General features: G+C 43.6%; 1 protein-coding gene across 3 annotated transcripts in view; it reads left to right on the top strand.

Moving 5' to 3' along the window:
- Positions 1 to 22,191, top strand: part of PAK5 (p21 (RAC1) activated kinase 5) — a 94,427-nt gene that overhangs the window by 34,460 nt on the left and 37,776 nt on the right. For 2 of the 3 annotated variants that reach the window (XM_083856342.1, XM_083856340.1), the window contains one exon: positions 14,290 to 14,504. In XM_083856342.1, coding sequence (XP_083712468.1) covers positions 14,301 to 14,504 — 204 coding nt within the window. In that variant the 5' untranslated portion in view covers positions 14,290 to 14,300. Of the gene's footprint in view, positions 1 to 6,430; positions 6,494 to 14,289; positions 14,505 to 22,191 lie in introns of those variants that run through there. The other variant, XM_083856341.1, reaches the window with a different exon arrangement.

Here is a 22,191-nt window from a genome sequence, read left to right as displayed (position 1 = left end):
AGATTGAAGAATGCCTTTAGCCAAGAGAAAAAAAAACCCTGCAGTTCCTCCTCCCATTCCATAATTCCCTTCCTCTGATTATTACCAAGTGTGGAAGCATTTGCCTCTGCACATGTGATGGATGCCAGCGGCACTGGAAAGCTGTCATTGGAGGGGGGAAAAACAGGAAAAAGTCTTTTCTTATGTTTGCTGGAGCAGAGCTGAGTGGAGCATTTCAGATGCTCGTGTTCAGATTATTGCCCTTCTTTGCTTTTTTCCTGTGAATTAGAAAACTACCTATTAATAAGCTGGTAGGCGAGCAGTGATTTTGCATGTTAAACAGTGTGATTGCTTCATCCCAGTGAGATTGTGCTCTCTCCGAGTTGGAAAGCTGAAAAATACATATATTGGCAATTAAATTAGCCTTTATTTACAAATATTGGCTCAGGGGTTTTCCAAGTGGAAAACTTTGATTCCTTTTCCTTTTCTGATGAGCATAAGTCTTGCTGGATTCAGACCAGATAATGTGAAGCTCAGTCTTTTTCCAGCTTTACAAAATCATGGCTTAGGAAATATTGATGAAACTTTGGTTTCCATTGGGAAATGGGAGATAGTAGCAGCAGAGGAGAGGGAGGGAAGCAACATCTCTCACCTCTGTTGCAAAGAAATGGGTTTCCTTAAGTAAAGTCTACTGTGTCCTCCCTCTCCTGCTCTTGGATGTGCTGCCACTATGGAGGGTTATTTTTCCAATTCTTCCCATTTTCAGTAGAAGGAAACAGAAAAAAGTGTCCATTTCTTGGGTCAGAGTTCTCCTACTGAAGCCAGCAACAGTTGCATCAGGACCCAAATGATGCTCCAGAAAGCCCAAGACTGAGATGACACAGCTCTGCAGTGGGGAAAAGAGAGATGAGCTTTGAAGATGAGTTTTGGGGAGGTACAAAATGACGAGTACCCAGCTGTGCTCTGGGTGTGATTTGTGATCCGGGTGCTCAGGAGTGAGATTTGTCCTAACCAGGCTAAGGGTGACACTTAGAATACCACTCTTAGAATTCTGGAATTTCCTTTGAGTTTTGAAACTCCTTTCCAGTAAGTCAAACCCTATAAGAGAGGTGTCATGCCACCCTAGTAAATATACATGGGGATTTTTAATTTCTCTGTAGATACCCAGCTGCATATTTGGTATTCTAAAAAATGAATCCATATCCTGAATGAACTGATTTTTAAAATGGTACCACAAGTAGATAAAGGACTACATGGCAGCTCCAGTGCAGATCCAGCTTTTCCAGCCTGAGCCTCTGCTAGTGAGAGAGAAGGAGCTCACATGGACTTTGCACTGATTTATTCATATCACGTTTCTTATGTGGGCGAGCTGAGCCTTCAGCTTTTGGCATCCTGAGCGTTGGTTACTTGCGAGGACAGACCACAAGTAAGAAACGCGAGGGAACAAGATGATGTTATTTCCATTTAAAACATTCAGCCTGAGTGATACAAGGAGAAAGAATAGTTATAATAACACAGCTGATTGCTATCAAAGCACTAAAAGGGAGTTTTATTGGAAAAGGTATTATGCAGCCCACTGTGCTTTGCATAATCATTTTAAAAGCAGTTCAGGACATCTTCCTGCCTTTATCCTGAAGAAGGTAGAAATAATTTAGAAAGCCAGGGTTGTCAGTATGGCTGAGCTTGAGGCTGGGAACGGTTACATGGGGATGGGTGCACAGGGTGCAGATGCAAGGAGTGCAGAGACTGAATTACAGGGGTAGAGTGTAAAAAGATGTTCTGGTCATCCACTTGTGCTGTCTCAAACAATTTGAGTCTCATGGCTTTCCTAAAGTCACCTTTCTGAAACCTTTCTATGGCCTTGTGAAGCAAACAGTCATCTCAGATGCACACACAACTTTCGGATTGGCTGAAACAGAAAATTCCAGGGTGTTTTTTGAGTCTTATGGTCAAAATTTGAGAAAATTGACATTTTGGGGGGTTACCTATTTCTTAAATAGCTTTCGAGTTTTATGTGATTGCCTGTTTAAGTACAGGATGGAAACAATGAGAATGAAATGAGAGATTTTGTAGGACAGCATATTTCATTAGAACAGAAACTATTGGTGTTTTTTTCTGGTAATAAAATATTCCCTTTAGGATCCAAGCTCCTTCTGCACATTTCATTTCCCTCTCAGCCAACAACTCTGCAGTCTCTGTTTTCCCAAAGTGCTGACTCTGGCCCCGCCACTTGACATCACCACACATGTTCCCTTAATGCCTTCTTTTGCAGTCACTTTCCTGGCTCCTCTTTTGATTTCCCAGTTGTATCAGCAGCTTTGTTGGAGTCATTCTGTAACGAAGTGGGGAATGAATGAATTAATGAATCTCCCTGCCTCTGGAAACAGCAGTGAATGCAATCAGAGTCAGCAGGCAGAGATGTCCTTTTCTGTTAATTATCATCTTCTAATTGATGGTGTATTTTTGACACTGAGCCTTTAAGAAGAACCTGCAATCTCAGATCTAAATATGCTAAATTTAAATATAGATACATATATTTAAATATAAACAGAGGGGTTAGAGTCTGATGGGTCACTGGCACCATTTCACTGAGCAGGATAGGAGTCTTGGGGATCCATGAGCTGTTGATTGCTGAGAGATGGTGGCCAACTTCTTCACCTCTGCATAGCCTCAGCATCTCCCCCTCAGTGGTAAATAAGATTTATCAGAAAGTACTTGGAGAAGATCTTGCCTTCTCTCACAGACTCCTTGTCATGATGGTGTTTTCCCAACGAGACAGCCTTGAGAGCTGCTGTAAAATCAGTCAGTGCAGACTGGGGAGGGATGGTGCCATGTTTTTCCAGCAGAAGTGTTTCTTCTGGGAGACAAGTGGCTTTTTAACATAATTGTCTAAAAGTTTAGGAGCCGAATCAGCTCAAACACACAGTCACATAGCAGCTTCTCATGGTGTTTCCAGAGCAAGATTTCTGGGAGTCACCTTAGCCGCTCACTTACTTGGCAAACTCTTTTCCTTGATGTTTGTTTGGTTTTGTTTTTTCTGAGAGGCTGGAAGTGTCCTTTTGGACCATTTTAGATAAAACTTCTCATCCTGGAGAGGGCCGCCTGGAGAGGCCCTTCCCTGAAACAGTGTATGGATGGGCCCAGCAAAATTCAGTAATTCACGTGTGCATCCTTCCTTGGAAGGAGGGGATGGGAGCCACCTCCCGCAGCATCAGCCTCTCTTGGAAGGTGGCAGTGGTGGCCATCTGAGACGCACTAACATCTCCAGTTGCTCAAAACCTTCCTGCAGCCAAAAAACATTTCAATTTTTTGCATTTAGAAGGTGGAAAACAATGAAAACCTCAAAGTAGCATTCATATTTCTGGATTTGCAGTAAGATTAAAATGTGTGGGTTCTTTCATTCAGTTTAGTGTACTTTATGTTTGCTTTTCTGTCGCTGGTCTGGAGACTTCCATATCAGTTTCAGAGATAAGGCATAAAGGATCTCCCTCCCAGTCAGAGGCAGAGAGCAGGTGAGGCCCATCATTTCCAAACTGCTGTCTGGAGGTGGCAAAACACAAAGTCTGCATGGCCACGTCTCTTGGCTCTGAAAAAAAAAAAAAATCTGAGTTGAGGAATTCCTCAGATGCAGTTATTGATCGTTGGGGATTATCCAGAGGGAGGAGGATTGAGCAGATATCTCTTTATAAACATTCCATGTTCTGTGTAATGAGCTTCTGGTAAACTTCCTGAAGAAGGTAATGAACAGTAAGCTCTAGAAACCCTTCAGTTTCAGAGGCATCAGTTCTCATTTTTAATGTGGAAACAGAGTATGGCCTGACAGCAACTCAATAGGTAATAGGATAAGAATTGACTTTCAGACCAGCTTTCCTGCACAATGCAGAGTGGGGGAAAAAAAAGACAAAATATGTAAGAAATAAAAATTTAAGGTAGACTCTACACATTTGTGATTTATTGTAGACTGTGGAAATAGCTTCCCTTCAGTTACAGCAATGCAGAGTAAAACCAGATAGAAAGGCAGGGATCCCGCAGTGATAATAACAGGCATGATATTCATCTTGCAGGCACTTGCTGTAGATACATTTATCTATAGATCTGTTTGTTTGCATTTTGAAGGTATTTTGACATACCGAATAAACAGATTTTGCACCATTTCTTGGCCAACATGGGTCAGATCCTGTGTTTTATCCTAAAGATATTCTTATGAGAGGCGTGCCATTAATAATGGATGAATAATGAAGCATCTGTTGCCGTTGATCATTCATTGTAAAGCAATCTTTTTTTACAAATGTTATAGTAATAGAGCAATTCCTCAGAGCCAGCACAGCCTGCAGTGTTTTAGAAGTGAAATAAGAAATGCAGTGAATGCTATTGTAGGAAAATGAAGTGTGTTGAATGCAAACATAGCAGTGAGGAGTTGTGGCAGGGAGTCGACTCCAGAGCCTCAGTGTCATTACCTTGTTCCAGTGGTATGTGGTGCTCTCACAGGCGTGTCCCCCTCCTGTCCCATTCGTACTTGTCACTGTGACACCTCTGGGGCTGTAAAATCATCTCTCCTGGGGCAGGCACCCTCCTGGAGCCCCTCCTTGATGTAGTTTTGTAGGGTTCATGGATGCATCCTGCTCTGGATGCAGCCAACTCAAGATCAGTTGGTTTCTAGACCAAAAAAAATATTTTGCCTCTGTTTTTTTTCAAGTAAAAGCTGTTTTCAAAAACTGATCAGAATACATCCACGGTAATTGCAGGCACTTGTGAGAAACTGCAGTCTTGTGAGAAGTCTTGCCTGGGAACTGCGGAAAAGCCCTACCACAGCCTACCATGTTTTGGTCACGGCTGAGGTCACAATGAAAGTGCTGCACCTCAAGCACTGTGTTCAGTTAAGGGCCCCTCACTTCAGAAAGGACATTGCTGGGGAAGGTTAGGAAAACATGTCCTAGGAGGAGTGGCTGAGGGAACTGGCATGGCTGGGAGGATGTTATTGCTCCTACAGCTACCCAGGAGGATTTGTAGTGAAATGGGGTTGGTCTCTTCTGCCTTATCTCAGCTGAAAGGACACGAGGAAGCGGCCTTAAGTTGTACCTGGAGAGGTTCAGATTAGATACTTGAAAAAATGTTTTCACTGAAAGAGTGGTTAGGCATTGGAATAAGTTGCCCTGGGAGGTGGTGGAGTCACCGTCTCTGGAAGTGTTGGTTGGACTAGATGGCTTTGAAGGTGTCTTCCAGCTTTGATTCTGTATGTTTGTAATGCCAGCTTTGCAGCTGTCATCAAGTGTTGGGGACAAAACTCAGTTTCAGAAAGTTAAAAGTAAAGCTATACATGCAAATCCAAGACATTTTAGTGTCCCCTTTGCTGTGCTATATCTCTTTTCCTGAGGCTTTGCCCAGCAGACCCCACTGAGGATGTGGCCTATAATGCAAAGAAGGTGTAACTTGGTGCCCAGTTGATAAGAACAATTTTCCAAGTGTTTTTCAAGCACTTTGCTAAGTCTTTGGATAAATACAGAATTGCATATTCTTGCAGTTCTTATCCTACAGTTACCCCAACCTATAGGAATGTCCATATTTACTAATACTCAGAATTACAGTTTCACTGTCCATGTTATGATGTTTCCTGCAGGTTTTTCTGATCTCTCTGTTCACTTTATCTTCCCTACTGATACATCATTCCTTTCATTCTTGATAGTATTTCCTTCACTATTTATTTTTTCTAATTGAAAGCATAGAAGTAGAGTACCTGCATCCTTTAATATAGAACAGTATAGAACTGTCTTAAAATAGTGCTAATATCAACTCAGAAAAAAATAATTTACAACTGAAGTTGCAGCAGTAACTTGAGACTCAGGGTGTCTCATTTAATGGGTGCCTTATTTAATCCTCTCTCCCTGTGGATGTCCAGCACTTCCTACAAAGTTAATACCATTAATTATCTCAAGCTGAGCACCCAGAGGACTATTTGCTTCTGCAAATCTGGAATCTTTTCACTTGCTAGGGATAGAAATTATTTGAGTTACCTCCAGGGGGTCGGGGGGCTGAGGGGGGGCGGGGTTTCCTCTTTAATCTGCCCAGAGCTGTTGCAGACTAATTCCCTGCACAAACCTCCATCTCCACGTTGCTATTTATGTGTGCATGTGTATGAGATAATAGAGAGTGACTGACTACAATATATGCGTTTAAGGTACTCAGCTGAAAATTACTGAGCATTAAAATCCACTGGGAATCATAAGACTTCTAAATTAGGAAAGCACATGTCAGTCACTGTGTGGAAATGAGTCCTCGTACAAGAGTAGCTTTCAATAAGAAGAATGAGTATTGTTCTCTGGAGTACATCAATCCTAGTTTGGCCACTCTGTACCAGCTTTTACTATTTCTCTGGAAGCATACATTGACTTTTGTTATTATTTTTTCCTGCCTTTTGTTCCGTTGCACATTTCTGTTAGATATGTCTCATGGGCCAGCTATCAAGGGACACACTGCTGTGCTGTGACAAATGAAGGCATTTTCAACCATAAACAAGGTATTGTGGGATTGAAAAGAATCGTGGATAATGACAAGTCCTGGACTCTTTGTAATTGTTTAAATGTACTTTTATTATATTGTGCAGTGACATAGAAACGCTGAGAAATTGGCTGATTTGACCTGAGGTTGAAATGAGCAGAATGCCGCAGGGTAAATGAGGGGCTTTGGGAAAGAGGAATTTTTGTTGGTCTAGTCCATAAGTACATATCTTTCCAGGATTAAGGCATGGATTTTAATAGTGATTAAAAGACTTAGAAGTCTGTCCTGTCTCAAAAAAATACCAGACATCTTGAAAATGCATGATAACAAGTTGAATCCTATTGATCATCAAGCTTTTCATTCTAAAGCTCACAGAGGAATGCACTGAAAATGATACTTCTATACTTTCATTGAACTGAAAGAATAATCTGGAAAAAAACTATGTGGTCACAGGTGATTAATTTCTATCAGTACATTATTTGTGTGCAGAACAGCTTAGCAGAATGGTAAAAGACTCCAAATGTGAGCTGACTTTGTTTACTCAGGATTTGTAGATCCTTTTTGTTGCTGCCAGAGGGTCAGTGTTTAAAATCATAATTAGTGGAGTATGTGAGAACATTTTTCAAGGTGTTACTTTATTGTTCCCAAACTGAAATGCTCAAATCATAATTAGGAGCAGAGGGAGGAGCAGGGATCATGGGAAATGGGGTCCCTCATTAGACAGGTGAACTGACTTAGTATTGACCTGCATGTTGTCTATCCCCGTGGCAAAACAAAAAACCTTGCATCTAAGGAAGTAATGAGCTCTCCCTCTAGGTAACAGCAGTGACTTAATAAATAAATACAAGACATGACCACAGGATTCACCTACCTCTGGTTTGAGGTGCTCTGCAGGCAGCTGTCCCCTGCTTCCTGGGTATCTCCCATTTGTCTCCATCCCATCCATCCAGAATGGTACTCTGGGAGTTATGAAAGTATTTAGGAGTATTATATGTGGAAAGTCAAACAGGATTTCTCCTTTGGTCACAATAATGTGTCAGGCCTGACCTGAAACCAGTGTGGTTTTTAAAAGTCTTTCCATGAACTTTATTGTCTTCTCATTCAGTTCACTCTGCTTTTCCAGATGTAGCTTCTGGTTTTATCTCCTGAAAAATAGGGTAGTGCTCTCTGTATTTTCAGATAAAAATAGAGATAAATTCTTCTTTAAAACATAAGCCTGCACTCAGGGGCATGCTTCTTTTTTTTTTTGCAAAAGAAGTTCAATCTCTGATTGCAGCCAGCAACAGAGGGTCCCTACCAAGAAGCTCAAAACCATCCTTAAACAGCAAGGAAACACAAAACTATTGCTGTTACTCTTCCTTATTAAAGAAAAAAAAAGCCAAAAAAAATTCCCTCATTTTTAATAGTTTTATTAAATACAATAAATTTATTAATTATATATTAGATGTATAGATACACAGATACATGTTGATTTCCTTCCACTTGCTTCAGAGCAGGAACTTGCACCAGTGTGAGCTGGAGGAGAACCAACATCATTTTTACCTCTCACTCACAGAGGATCTCTAAGCGATTTGTGCTGCCATCAGTCCATCCCAGACATTTGCTTTCTCCTGGAGATTGAGTTTCAGCCCAGCTCACATTTGTCTGGAGCACTGGCTCTGCAGGCTGCCTTGACACATTAATTTAATTTGTGCTTCTCAATTCATACTCTCTCATTTACGATCAAATATTGGGAAAGGTTACAATTAATCAGAGCAAGGGAACAGAAGCTGCCAAAGCTAATGATGTATTACTGCATTTGGGTTGCTCTGGAGGGGAATAATTGAGGTCCTTGTATTACAGAAAACTATTATTAGTAAGTAAAAATTATCAAAAGAAAGCAACCTGCACCCATCTCCCCATTTTGCAATCTGTGTCTCTGTCAGGTTTGTTAAAAATGAAGCATTTTATTAATGCTCTTGCCTGTAACCAGGTTTTTTGGCTGTGCGGCTGACTTGGGAGAGAATGTGCCTTTTCACAGGACCTTTTCACAGCTCTTGCTGCTGCCCCCCACTTTGGGCTCCCAGACCATACTCAGCATGCATGAAGGCAATTTTTACATGCTAATAACATGCCCATCAGTAAGGGAAAAGGGCTCTGCTGCTGCTTGCTCAGCTGAGGAACCACAGGGAATCCCTGCAGAAAATACAGGCTCACAGGCTTAATGCAGTGTGCACTTCCTAATTGAAAATGAACTAATTGCTGGTTGTTTCAAAGCAAACGTTGCTGGGCTGAGGCAGACAGTGAATGCAGAGCCCCTCCTAAGGGAGTATTTTCAGCCCAGCCAGCAGTGAGGTGTGTGTAGGAAACCCTTGCAGGCTTGCCAGCGTGGCTCATGGTGAACACCCACGATTTCCTGAGACACTTTATCTGGCTGCTGAAATACCACAATAAAAAAATAATAATAATAAAAAATAGATCTTACATAGCTATAGTACAGAGTTATCAGAAGTCCCATTTTAAAGTAAAATTCCCATCTCACTTCATTATTATTCTAGGTGCTAAGATTGTAAGGTTATTGTATGTTTTTATGTGTGGCAGAATTTCACAGACCTTTGCTCAGGGTTGTCCGGGGACATACGGGATAGCAAGGGCTGTTGCCTCTGCTTAAGGGATGCATTTGGGACTCCGGTAGTTTTGAAGATTATGAGACATGAAAGATCTTTCCAACTTTTGAAGTCTTTTAAAAGAGTAGCTATTTGGAGGGGGAGCAAAAATTGGCTCCTACTTTTTTATTGGGAGCCGAAAATGGGGCAGAGTTCAACAGAGTTCTCTCTTATTTTGTTGGTTGACAGAAATACTCCTAGGATATGATAAAAGATACAGAATACCATTAACCTTAGGATTGAAGTAATCCCTTTTTTTTATTATTATTCCTACTGCCTTGGATTTAACTTGCTGTAAATGCAAAAATTTGTTCTTTGAGGGCAGTAACATAAATCTGGGCTTTCAGCTTTTCCGTTCATCAGTCTCAGTGTCCTCTGATCTCACATACAGGAGAGGGACAACTCATGGAAACCCCAGAATGGGGCCAAACTTTTGAGAGTGAACAAACCTGTGACCTCTGTGTGAGCTATGGGGTGTGAGCTGGCAGGGCTTTAACTTTTTGTGGGCAAGCTATTGCTGGAAATCCTGTCCTGAGCACAGAACACTGTGGGAGAGTCTGAATGGGCTCCCCTGGCACCCACAATAGCACTGCCACCCTCTTGCTCCAGTACTGGAGGATGCCCCTTGCTGGAAAAACCCCTTCATCTGTGACTGGGAGGCAGCACAATGAGAGTGCAGTAGCTGACTGGATTTCTTTGCTGGTCCACATCACGCATCTTGCATGAAACATCATCTCAGGAAATTTCCTCTCTGGGGATCTGAGCTGTCCATGAAGGTCATGGTTGAAATTTGGACCTGCCCAAGAGCCCTTGGCACTGTGATGCTCAGTGAATTATTTCTGTATATAGAAAGGAGTGCAATGCAAAGGAGCCAAGTCTGGCATAGATCTAGCAGGCAGGGTGTGCTGATTAGCATGTAATTTGATTTGTTAGGCACTACAGTAAACAGCATTAAGAGCAAAAGGCGTGATTGCTTGTGATAGCACCCTCTCAGCATTACCCGGTGCCTGCAGCAGCTGGGTGGAGCTGTGTTTTGTCTCCTCCGCTGGCACCAGCAGAGCTGGCACCGCTTCTTCCCTGGGCAGAGACAAAGAATAAGACAAATACTGCAATTATAGAAGGGTTTGGGTAACTATCTACAGAGCACAGCTCACACATTTCTCCCTCTATCCTGTTCTTCCCCATTCCCCAGGACCAGCACTACTCTGGGTTACTCAGGAGAAGAACTGGTGCAATAGTCAGATTTTTTCCCCCAGTACTGTGTTTTCCTCTAGTGAGTGTCCATATTTTTTCCATCATGGCTTTGGTCAAGAAACTCTGTTATCTCTAACTCTTGTGCCATGGTTGGGCTGTGGGTTGAGGAGCCCTTGGCATGGCAGCCTGGAGCTGAACAGGCTTAACTCCTGGCTCTCCCATTTAAGAGCAGACTTGCTTTAGGTATCATGCTGTCCTCCTTACTGAATTCAACGTTTGCTGTCACTAAGGAGCTGCCTCCTCCAGACCTCACATTTACAAGCACAGAATTATTGTGCTGCATCATTTCAGCAGAAGAGTGAGTAAAGTTTTTCTGCAGAAAAGCCCCACTGAAGCACTGCAGTGATGAACCCTGCTTTCCTCCCAAAGCCAAGCCCACTGCCATCGGTAGTAGCTGTTGTCAGCACAGGCTCCCCCAGCCCCCTTGTGTCAAGTGTCACCTTGTGCCATGTGCTATTGGAATCTACCAGACTATCCCGTGGCAATGCACATGCAAAGAGAGGACAGACATCCTGCCTGTGCTCATCCCACCAAAACAGCAACAAATTGCAAGTACAATACCTCTCATTTCCTCTCCTTCTGTGGGGATGAGCACAGGAGGAGCTGCACAGAGAGGTGGCATTTGCTGAGAGCCCTAGCACAATCAGGCTACACTGGAAGCTGTTGGGAAGGATTAAGTTAAGGGTGAGTGCTCTGGTGTGGGGATGGCACAGAGGCAGAGCTGCCCTGCAGCTTCCCATCTTCCTGTGCCTCTGATAAAGGCTGCCCTGTTTTCTGAAGTAATCCCATTAGGAAATTAGGAGTTCTTAATGACTGTGAGAGGATTGCTGTTTTGTGTGAATGAATAAGTGCCTGAATGAATCTCATACATTTTGTGCTCTTGATACAAGTTTCATAAGTTTCCTGCTACACACACATTATCCAGCGTGCTGGAAAGCTCCATCATTTCTCTTCAGAGCACTTGGGTTATTCCTACAATGGCTTTAGATGTCTTGGAGAATATGTATTCATGTCCTGGAAATGTTTTCTGCTTCCCCACCTGATTAAAAAAGTCCTTTGGTTTTTTTGCGTCATATCAATAGAGCTATGAGAAAAATTAAATCATGTCTCCTTTTTTGAGGTATGAGGACCAAGCAGATCAGTGGGGACTGAATCAGGACACTTACAAGCCCAGAGCATAAAGTTTCACAGACTTGGCTGCCTCGAACCCTTGTCCTCAGACGGCTGAGGAAAACAGGCACCATCATGTCCATTCTTTGGGAGAAATGAGGGGAAATGAAGCTTCCTTGTGACTGCTGTGGCTGCTTTCCCTCTTCGGAGGGACTGTGCTGAGGGGAGGTTGGCTTGGCTTTGCAGTGAAATGGAGGTAACTTGCTGGCAGGGATCTTGCTGAGTGAATGTTCTGTTCATTTTAAAAAGCAGTGTGCACTGTGCCAGCTAATGTGCTTTTAGTTGTTTGGAGCTCTGGAGGACTTCAAGCATCCAGCAGCTGCACTGGGATGCAAGTCCTGCGGGAAACCCTGGTATTGATCAGAGGAAAAAATACATGTCTAGAGCTGGTGGTTTAAAATGTTACTGCAATAGTCTCATGGATTCCCATCCCTGAGGGCGAATGAAATCAATGGAGTGCCATTGATCTGCAGCCGACTGCGATTTGTGGAGCCCTGTGGATGAGCCTTGCTTGGGAGCTACTCCCTGATCCACCTGTTCTGTTTGAGCCTGGAAAATGGATAATCTCTGAACAGAGACCAACTATTGATGACTTTGCAGGTGTGTCTGGGAGTGCCACAAAGTACCCAAATGCACCAAAGAAAAATAACAGTTATGATACTGGAAAAGGAAAAAGGAAAAAAGCTTTCACACATATCAAAGCGATTGTAGGAGGTTTTGGGAGAAGAAGGTGAGGAAGATACAGTTAACAGTGCTGAAGAGAACCTGTCAAAAGAGCAGCAGATTTTGGGAAGTTCAGAGTAGGGTAGAAAGCCAGAGAGAGGAGTGTGTGAAAGATGAGACCTATGAAGAGAGGCCAGCAGGAGCAAGTCTGCTCTGTCTAAAAGAAATATGCACACAGGAGACAATCACCTACAAATACATAGGGAGGGACTTACAAAGCAGCCAGCAATCAATTTTCAAATAATGGACTTGATCTTTAGATAAATTAGTAAAAGGCAGTGAGGGTGGAATAAGGACCTGATTTATCACCACATCTTTCCTTAGCTGCAGCAGTAACACAACTGTATTTTCTTCTCTCCACCTCCTGAATGAAAGTCACGGCAGCACCTTTACAGGTGCTTTACAGGCTGGCAGCTGTGTAAAACCTCTTCTATCACCTCTTCTGTGATAGAAGAGGTTTTACACAGCTGCCAGACTCCTCACCCTGCTGCTATTTCAGACAGATGCTGCTCAAGTGCTTAGCCAGCCAGAGAGCAAGGTGGAGGACTATTCTGAGACAGCAGAGGGTAGAGAGAGAACTTTTCCAGGACAGGACAATATGTCACTGAAAAGCAACAGGACTTCTGTCTGTCTCCCTTGGACCAGGAATTTATCCTTGCCTTGCACAGTGGATTTCTGGAGTCCTCCAGAAAGTCAGTTCTGAACTTGCTTCAATAGAACTGTTAGGCTGCGTTTCGTTTTAAGGTGGGACCCACCAACCCCAAGGGTTAATGCAGGTTGCAAGTGTAGTGGCTATTTCCAATCCCAGTAGAAGGAGCAAATACCTTTACCCCTCTCAGGTTGCAGCTCATGCCTCCTTCCACCTTGCCAATGAAACTTCTCTTGCCCCAGCTAGAGAAGCTGATTTATCAACGTTATCTGATCTATTAGCCTGCGTTCCCTTGTGTGCTCTGAAACCTTCCTGCTGCCTTCTCCACACTCCTCAGGAAGGGCAAAACAGACAGGAGGAAAGCAAATCAACTCAGTCTTATCAGGAAATAACCATAAAAATTGACTGAAACATTTCACTTTGTGTAGGGCAAGAGCTGTAACAATTAGCTTTACCAGGCAGCCAGGTCGATCCAGTGATGGAGAAGCTGTGAAGGTCACATTTCCTCCAACAGCCTCCAGCTCCTTGCTTGTATAGGATTGGAAGGAGTCCTCTCTCTTCTCCACACCACCTGCACAGGAACCAAAAGAGCTGATGCTCCTTCCTGGACTTTAAAAGGAGTTAGGGCCATGATGTAATGAATCCCACCCAAGTCTGCTGTCCAGGAGCCGGGGGCCTCTGCCCATCTGTGTGTAAACCCAGGTGCTTTGAGCATATGGCTCGCATGGCAAATCCTTTCTCTCCTGGAGAAGTCAGGCCATGATTTTGTAATAGCTGATACCTGATGCTTTTTTTAAGCAAGACCCTTCACAAATGCAAGTGAAGGCCCTTGGACCAAGTTAGAATTAGACCTGAGCTCTCTGTTTTCCTCACTAGATCTGGCCACAGCAGAGACAGGCTTTCATCTGGGATGGATTGTCTTTTCCCCAGGATTTGGGGTATTTAGGCAAAGCTGTGCCTGCATTTGCTCCCCCTTATCCCAGGTTCTGTCCTCAGAGCAAAGCCATCCAGCACTGCTGGCATTGCTCCTCATGAGCTTGGAGCTTCCATGGGGTGCAACTTGCAGCATGAGCAGGGAAGAGAATACAAAGTAGCCCCTAGGGCTTTCTTTCTTGGGAATTTCTTTGTTTCATAAGGTATTATGAACATGTGTAGTAAGAGACTGGGTTAATCTCTTAAAATCTTCTCCCAGAAAGGTCAGATAAGTGCTTTCCTCACATAGATCTCAGCGTGTGAAGTTCACAGAGGTAGCTGCTGGCTGATGACATCTACTAAAATTCCCTGTGAAGCAGAGAGAATGACTGAGAGTTACAACAGGGTGTAAACTTGTGTCTTCTTTTTCTTTTCTTTCCTTCTTCCCTCTGACTTCTCCAGATCTTTCCACCATGTTCGGGAAAAAGAAGAAAAGGCTGGAAATTTCCGGGCCCTCCAACTTCGAGCACCGAGTCCACACTGGCTTTGACCACCGGGAGCAGAAGTTCACGGGGTTGCCCCAGCAGTGGCACAGTTTGCTGGCGGACACGGCCAACCGGCCCAAGCCCATGGTGGATCCCTCATGCATCACTCCCATCCAGCTGGCTCCTATGAAGGTACAGTGCCGAGTCCCTTGGGGTCCCCCAACCTGCCTTTAATTGCCTGTCACTTTAACGAAGCAATGCCAGCAGCGTGTGTGGGTGTTACATACCAGCTGTCCAGGGAGGCAGGCACGGCTGGGAGGGAGCTGCAAATCCAGACATTTAATGGCAGAGCTGCAAGGGGAAAAGGAACTCTGTGTGTAAAACTTGTGGGAGTGTCTCAGAAGAGTGTGAGTCATGGGTCTGGCCGAGCCTTCACACTCATGGGCTGCAGAAGAAAAAGCCACAAGTCCCAGTGGAGGCCCAAAATGCTGCTCCTTTGCAGCATAAAGCTCCTTGATAATTAATTTAAGAACAGTGCTTTAGGCAAAGGCAGTTTTGGAGCAAGGGGGAGAGGGAAAAGTACACCAAAGGAAAGAAATTAAATTGCTTGTTCAGCCGGGCAAGGAGCTCAGGGAGGGATCTCTTTGCCCCCCACCGCTGCCTGCAGGGGTAGGATGTGGTGATGAAGCTGAGCTCCTCAATGAGTAGGAGAATGAGGGGAAACAGCCCCAGGTCGTGGCTTGGGAGGCTCAGGCTGGACACCTGGGAAGAAGACTTATCTTAAAGGGTGGAGCAGCATTGGACAGGAAGCCACCAGGATTCCAGGCTCAAGATTCTGGTAGACCAATTGACCATGATTCTGCAGTTTCTCTGGGATTGCACATCCTGACATCCAAGCGAATCACACCTGTGTAATGGTGGTAGCCTAAACCCGGACAACCACATACCTCTCCCTGCCATGCAGCTGCAGAATACATTTAGGATTTCATTTTCGTGTGGATTTTTCTGCAGCAAGGGAAAATCAGATAATCCTGAGGCATAGACCCTGTAGTTATATTTGCTAAGTGCTCTTTTCTAAATTTACATTTGCTGCCTCCTCCGGAAGGGCACTCATCACTTGCTGATCAGGTCTGCTGGGTGCTGCTATAGGACAATGGGGATAAAACCAAGGCCTTCTTATTTTTTTTGCTGTGATAAAGTGTCTTGCTGATAATAGTGGCCCAGAATAATGAGGAAAAAGGTAGGTAATCTTTTTCCTGCTGGTGGAGGAGAGCAACTTTGTTCCATAGCCCTTTTTAAGACCAAAAATATCTCTGGATGTTTTGACATGAATACATGAAGATGTTTTAAAATGGGAAAGAAAAAAAAAAAAGGAGTTTATTATCTTGCAGAAATACCCTCTCTTTCCTACAGTTCTGGAGGTATAAATCCCTCAGCTTAAAAAGTTTTAAATTGCATTACTTTTCTTAGCATTATAAAGATCATATGACTCTGGGTCTTGGCCTGCAAATGGACATGTACAGAGCTGGGTTCATGTCCCACTGAAATAATACATGGTGAAGGATCAAGCCCCAAATGGGAAATTGCCACGTTTTGAAGTAGACAAAATCATTGTTGGTTCTTTTCAAGAAATTGTAAGTTCTTGCTTTTCTGTCTGTGCATCAGGGGTCTACATATGTGCATATGCCAGGGATGCACTTTTCAACTAAAGTGTCCTGTGCCAGGAAAGGAAAGTGTCCTGTGCCAAAATGTGGCTCCCAATCCAAGCTCATTCTTCCAGTGTACTCTCAGGCCCCTGTGGACCTTGATGCCGCCTGCATCCCACAACATCTTCCCAGAATGTGTGTCCCAGGGACAGGATGCCTGCAGCCTGGTACCCTCATGGGGCTGAGCACAAAGCATCTGCAGAAACCACCCCAGGAAGGAGTTTCTGTGCAGGTGGAAAGTGAATTTGGAAAGAGGTTACCCAGACTGCAGTTGATTGCATGCCCAAAGGTATAGGGAGGTGAGGAAATGGGGTTAAGACTGAAGGATTCAAGAAATTGTGCCTTTATCTTGCTGTTTCTTTCCCTCTCTGAGACTCAGTTGCAGCTAATTGAAATGGGCCTCCATAACAGTGCTAGAAAGTTTTAATAGCAACTGAAAAGTATTGACTATCAACTGAGAACTGGCTTCTAACTCTATTGGAAGATACCACTTTACTGTGTATTTGTTAGGAATTAACATGCTTTGTTTTGATACAGCTTAACTTATAGAGAAAAGCCGAGTTGCAGTCACTTTAAAATTAAGAATATTTAATGTTGCTAAACTAGTTCAGCATAAATATTTAATTTAGACAAAATTTTAATGTGTGCAACTTGCAGCAGTACCTTTAGTGTTTAAAGGGTATTCGACACTGTGGATTTCATAACTTCACTGAGAACTGTAGATTAAAAATGCATTTGCAGATAGGAACCAAAGGTTCTGAGATCTTGATATTGTTTAGAATTTTTCTCTTTTCCACACAACAGCTGATAGTTCAATTAATGCATTGACATGTAGCAGAAGATTCACAGTTGTGCCCTGAATCACAGTATCAAGTCAGGCTGAGGCATTTGACCAGAGTTAGTTCATGCTGTGGTTTCAGTTCTTTCAGCAGCTCTGTGAGTCTGCTCTTATGTGCTCCTAAATCTCTTCTCAATTTAATTCCTTCAGTATTGACTCTTTTGGTGGCCTAAGGCAGAAGTGTTCCTCCTAATTGGTGCTGCTTTGTGACTGAAGAGTAGCACAGATCAGAGAGACAGACTTTGACAGCACCATTCCTTGGTTTTGAGACAGAACTGGTGTTTGCTTGCTTTAGGCTTCACCCAGAGCTGAGGCAGAGGAAGGGAAAGACTTTTTTGGAGTTCTGTAGATTTTGCAGCTTTCTCAGTTAGTGGTGTTTGCTTGTTTCTCAGCCTGCAAAGCAGATCTGATGGTGCATAGTGTATCCCTTTGGGTAAAACCAGTAAATGATAAATACTCTTCCTGCTCTATCTCTATCCAAAGGCAGCAGCAACAGTGATGATGATGAGGCAGCACCCTGGGCTCTCAAATATCCTGGGGGATGTCATCCCCCTGCCTCTGTGCTGGCTGGGATGAAAGGCTCATAGTGCTTTGGCATGTGGGTGGCAGCAGCTTGTCATGGAAATATCAGCCTTTGAATCCAAACCTGTACAGCTGACTGTACAAATTCATTCATTTCAAAAACAATGAGAGACAATAATGGGATTCTCCTTCTCAGTGTGGCTGACCCAGATACCAGCAGAGGATTGTATATTTCAGGTGCAAGCAAAAGTATAGCATAGGAGAAAACTTCATGAAAAATAGAACACCAGTGATCTTGGTAGGTTTGAGGGGTAGAGACAAGGAGGGGGTGAAAAAAAGGCTGATTTTTCAGGAAAAACATCCCTGCATAAGAAATGTGAGCAGTCTGTGTCTGCCTGTACTTAAAATAGCCTTTACAAAGTCTGACATCCTGATGCCAGGCCTCTTGGTTCTCTTGCTTCAGTACTTTGTAGTTATTCCATGTGTACCTGGAGCTCATGGTTTGCTGTTTGTTCTCAGCACACAATATACTTGGCTTATCTTTGCCTTTATGATACACACAGAAGCTCCAGTTTTTTACCACCCTTTGATTTTTGGAAAGCTTCAGAATCAATAACTGAGTAAATGCATCTCCACTCTGTTCAAAATACCAGGAAAACAGACACCAGAACTTTTATTCTGGGGATTTTTTGCCAAAAGAGCTCATCATTGGCTTTGTAAAGGTACTCCATTAACATTCTTGAATGCCTGCTGCTGTCAGTGGGAGCAGGGAGGCACTGAAGACTTGTTAAAATCCCTTCTCATGTTTCCTAGTGAAGGGAACAGCTGAGCATCCTCACTTCTGTCAAGTTACTGGAGGGAAAAATGCCATTTGTTCCTGCAAAATACCATACTGGGATTATTCTTTCATTTTCTGGGCTGCTTCATGCACCAAGCCTCCATTACTGTGTTTTTGTTGGTGCTTTGGGTAGTTTCATCCATCCACACCATCAGCAAGGTCAGGGTTCCCAACTTGAGAGTGACACAGTGCTGAGTTTGTCCTTGAGAAAGGAGGAAGGCAACTGTCAGTGTTTGGGTGGCTAAATATGTAGAGACTTCAAGAAAACTGAATCCTACCTGCTGAGACCTCCACATGACCTTCTCCCTTCTTCTGCAGTAAATCCAGCTGTGCTCATGTGGAGAAATGTCACTTTTCCTGTATTTTCTCCCCCATTTCCTTCCCTTGAAGCACAGGTGTAAGGGGATGAAGGCTCTGGCTGCCCGTGGAGTCTGCCATGCCCTGAGCATTAGCTCAGAGGGGTCAGTGTTCAGCAAAGGCAGAGCGAGCTCCTCAGCTTGACATCGATGCTGCATTGTCAGGAAAATGCCTTCAGTGCCCTGGAGGCTGGGCTGCCTTCAGGGTAGAGGAAACATTGTCCTTTCCATCCCTTCTCCAAAGTGTCCCTGGATGCCTATGTCTGAGCTGAAGTGCACATTAATTGTAGATGCACATGGACTGTGCCATTAACTTGTGGCAGTTAATTTACCTGGTGTCCTGCAGAACGTGGGTTTTGCAGAGCAGAGGATTTCTCTAGGGGGCAGATGCCAGGGTTGCCAGCTTCTCTCCCAGTCTTTCATCCTCATATTTCAGTGGTCTAATCTGTATGTTTTGTCTTAAAATTTTAGCTTTTTCACTTTTGTCTCAATCCTTGACCCCAATCCTGGTGAGTCAGCTTTAATTTTTAAAACTTTTCAAAGTTTCTGCTGATGCATTTCAGCCTCACTCCTACAAAGAGAAAAGAAAAATTTCAGAAAATGCGTATTGGTTGTGGCCCTTTCAGTAGTAACTCTGACATGAAATTCAAAGCTTATGTTTACTCTGCATGAAGATAGAAGAGAAAAAGCATGTATTTCTCTTCCCATCCTGTCTGACCTCCTAAAATTTTCCCAACAATGACATTCATGTCTTGTTTAAGGTGGAATTTTTTCCTACATTTACCTGCATCCTTGCTTAGGTGGAGGATACTGTGCACTGTGATGCTCAGGGGTCAAAGACCTCAAAGAGGAGATGAATGAGGGTCCTTGTCTGTGCTTAAGAGTCAGAAATATCTACATTTTGTTATAAAACTCCCTCTCCTCCCCCTATGCAATTGCACAGGGAAAATGCCTCACCAGGAAAAGGGGGATTTAGAAATAAAGAGCTGTTCAGAGGCATGGGAGCAGATGGACAAAGCAGTGTTGCCCTGATCTGTCTTCCTCAACCTCACAGATTTTGACTTCTCCTTGACAGCTCCTGCCAGGACAGGACCTGGAAGGCTGCTGACATCTCGTGTGCCTTTCTGGTAACCACATCATGAAAAGTCACACTTGGTTCTTAATTCCACGTTTTGTAATGGCACATTTGGTCTGGTGCTTGCTCAGCTGGGAGGAGGTGGAGGGGCTGTCTCCAAAAAGAGCAGGAGCCAGCAGCTTGCAGTACAGCGCATCCTGGATGGAAGGAAAATGTTTTGCCACCAAACGTGGTTGAGCAGCAGGACAGCAGCCAGGGGGGACTGTGGGATCTCAGCCTTTGGAAAGGAGAGGGCAAAATTTTGTGGACAATGCCCTTTAGCCTGATTGGATTTTGATGTTAGCCCTGCTCTGGAGGCAGGAGTCCCTTCCACCAGAGCTCTTCTGTGATTATCTTCATCTGCAAGTGATTATTGTCAGATTTACAGTTGTCCTGTAAGACAGACCTACTTCCAATTTATTTTGATCACTGAACAGGAATGCATTTGCTGCTCCATGCTCCACAAAGAAAATACTGCCACACATTTAAGTGGAAGCTTTTCTTTCAAAGGGATCATGCTTCACCCTTGAGTGCCATTTGTTTTACTGTGTCTGTAAGTGACAGTGCTACTTCAGTTACCTCTGTGTCCCCTGTACAGATATGATACAAATATGCCATCTAGTGTCCATGTCTAACTTGTGTGAGAAGAGCCAAGTTGACAATTTTGTGTAATCTTGCAGGAATTTAATCACTTTACAAATAGAAATGAGCCACTGTATGAATCAGTGCAAGAAGTATACAGCTCAGAGGTTTTTTAGAATTTTATCACTAGGTTAATATGTTCTCATATGTTCTGCACAGTACAGAGGAAGCTTTTGGGTTTATTTCTGATTGTTTGATTTCAGAAAAATATAGGTTTTATGCGAGTCCTTTAGAACACTTTTGCTGCCTGTGAAGTTGAGTTCAACAATAGAGTCAGTGTTTAAAAGTGATCTGGACAATGCTCTCAATAGCAGGCTTTAAATTGGTCAGCCCTGAATTGGTCAGGCGGTGGGACTGAGTGATTGTCATAGCTCCCTTCCAGATGAAACAGTCTATTCCATTTCCTTCCATTCCATCCTATTCCATTCTGTTCTAAAGGAAACACCTCTCCCTGTGATGTTTTAACTGATACATTCTCAGCTCTTCTTTATAGTTTTGAGTTTCTGGCTTCTTCTTTATAGTTTTTAGTTTCTGTCTTTCTGAAGAGCGGAGTTCCTGATCAGCAGCTCTTTCATTTTTACCCATTTGTCTTCCATGCCGTGGAAACATTTCATCCAGTCTGATTTTGACGGTTTTTTTCTAGAGCCTCATTTGGAGAATCAAAAACAGCATCATCATCATTTCAGACTGACTCAAAACACAGGATATTCCTCAGTTTCTCAGTTCAACTAATGTGCCAGAAAATTAATTATTTACAAACCTTTTTTGGCTGAGATATTGGTCCTTCATGACAAACCCCCCAGGTTCAGCCAGGTACATTTGGAGTCTGTCTGCAGCTGGACTGTGGACACCAACACCAGGGTTTGCAAGCAGGACCTGGCCATCTTAGAGAAACACTGAGGTTGCCAGTAAAAAAACCTCTCCTAGAACACAGAGTAAATACTGTAAGAGGCAAAAAATTTTTTCACATTCTATCCTATTACTGTCCTTTAAATGTGTTAAAATTAAGCAGGACCAATGCCTGCAGGAATGTGGTTTTCAGAGGTGGCTGCTGTAACTGGCAGTGGGTGCAGGACTCCACTTTGGACTGTGGAGACAAGTTCAGCACTGCCTTTAGCCCATCATTCTGCCCCTCTGTCTTGGAGGGTTGACATGTGGTTACCTGCTGACCATGTCCCTTGTTTGAAAGGTCCCTGACATCCCCGAAAGAACTCATGCTGGCAATACTCTCCTCCCACAAGCACTGGGAGGCAGGCTCACACCTACACCTGCACAGTCCCTCTGAGCTCACTGAGTGCTTCCCTGAGGGAGAGTTGAAGTTTGCTGTCTGCAGTGAGGGGATCCAAGGAAGTTAGTTCTTCAGAAATCCTTCATCATGTTAGCCTATACAACAGGTGGTATTGACTTGAATTGGTCCCCTTACGTGACAGAGGAGTTACTTCACCTGGGCCTGCAGCAATAATACAGATCAATATAGGTTACAGATTTTGTGGGTAAAAGTTGTCTCCAAAATGATTAGTGAAAGAATGTTCTTAAATGCATCAGCACTGAGATTTTATGGAAAATTCGTGTTGGAGGAATCTTGCAAGAGTAAGGGTTTAGTCCTGCAATTGAGAGCTCACATGGGAGAACAGAACTTTGCAGTACACTAAAGATTGAAAGTAAACTTGGGGTTCACAGTCTGCAGCTGCTGAAGTGGACCAGCTTCCTTTAGAGCTCAAAACTCATGTTAGCCTATAGGTCTGCACATTAAAGGACCAAACTCACGTGCCAGAATTTCAGAAATTGAATCTGGTCTCCTCTGTGAATACCAGACTGGGAATACTCTCCAGGTAGCACTTTATAACCTGAAACAAGCCAGGA

This window comes from Zosterops lateralis, assembly GCF_965231275.1.
Source record: "Zosterops lateralis genome assembly, chromosome: 3".
Taxonomy (NCBI): Eukaryota; Metazoa; Chordata; class Aves; order Passeriformes; family Zosteropidae; genus Zosterops; species Zosterops lateralis.
The sequence above is the reverse complement of the archived record's forward strand: the minus strand, read 5'-3'. Positions and strand labels throughout refer to the sequence as shown.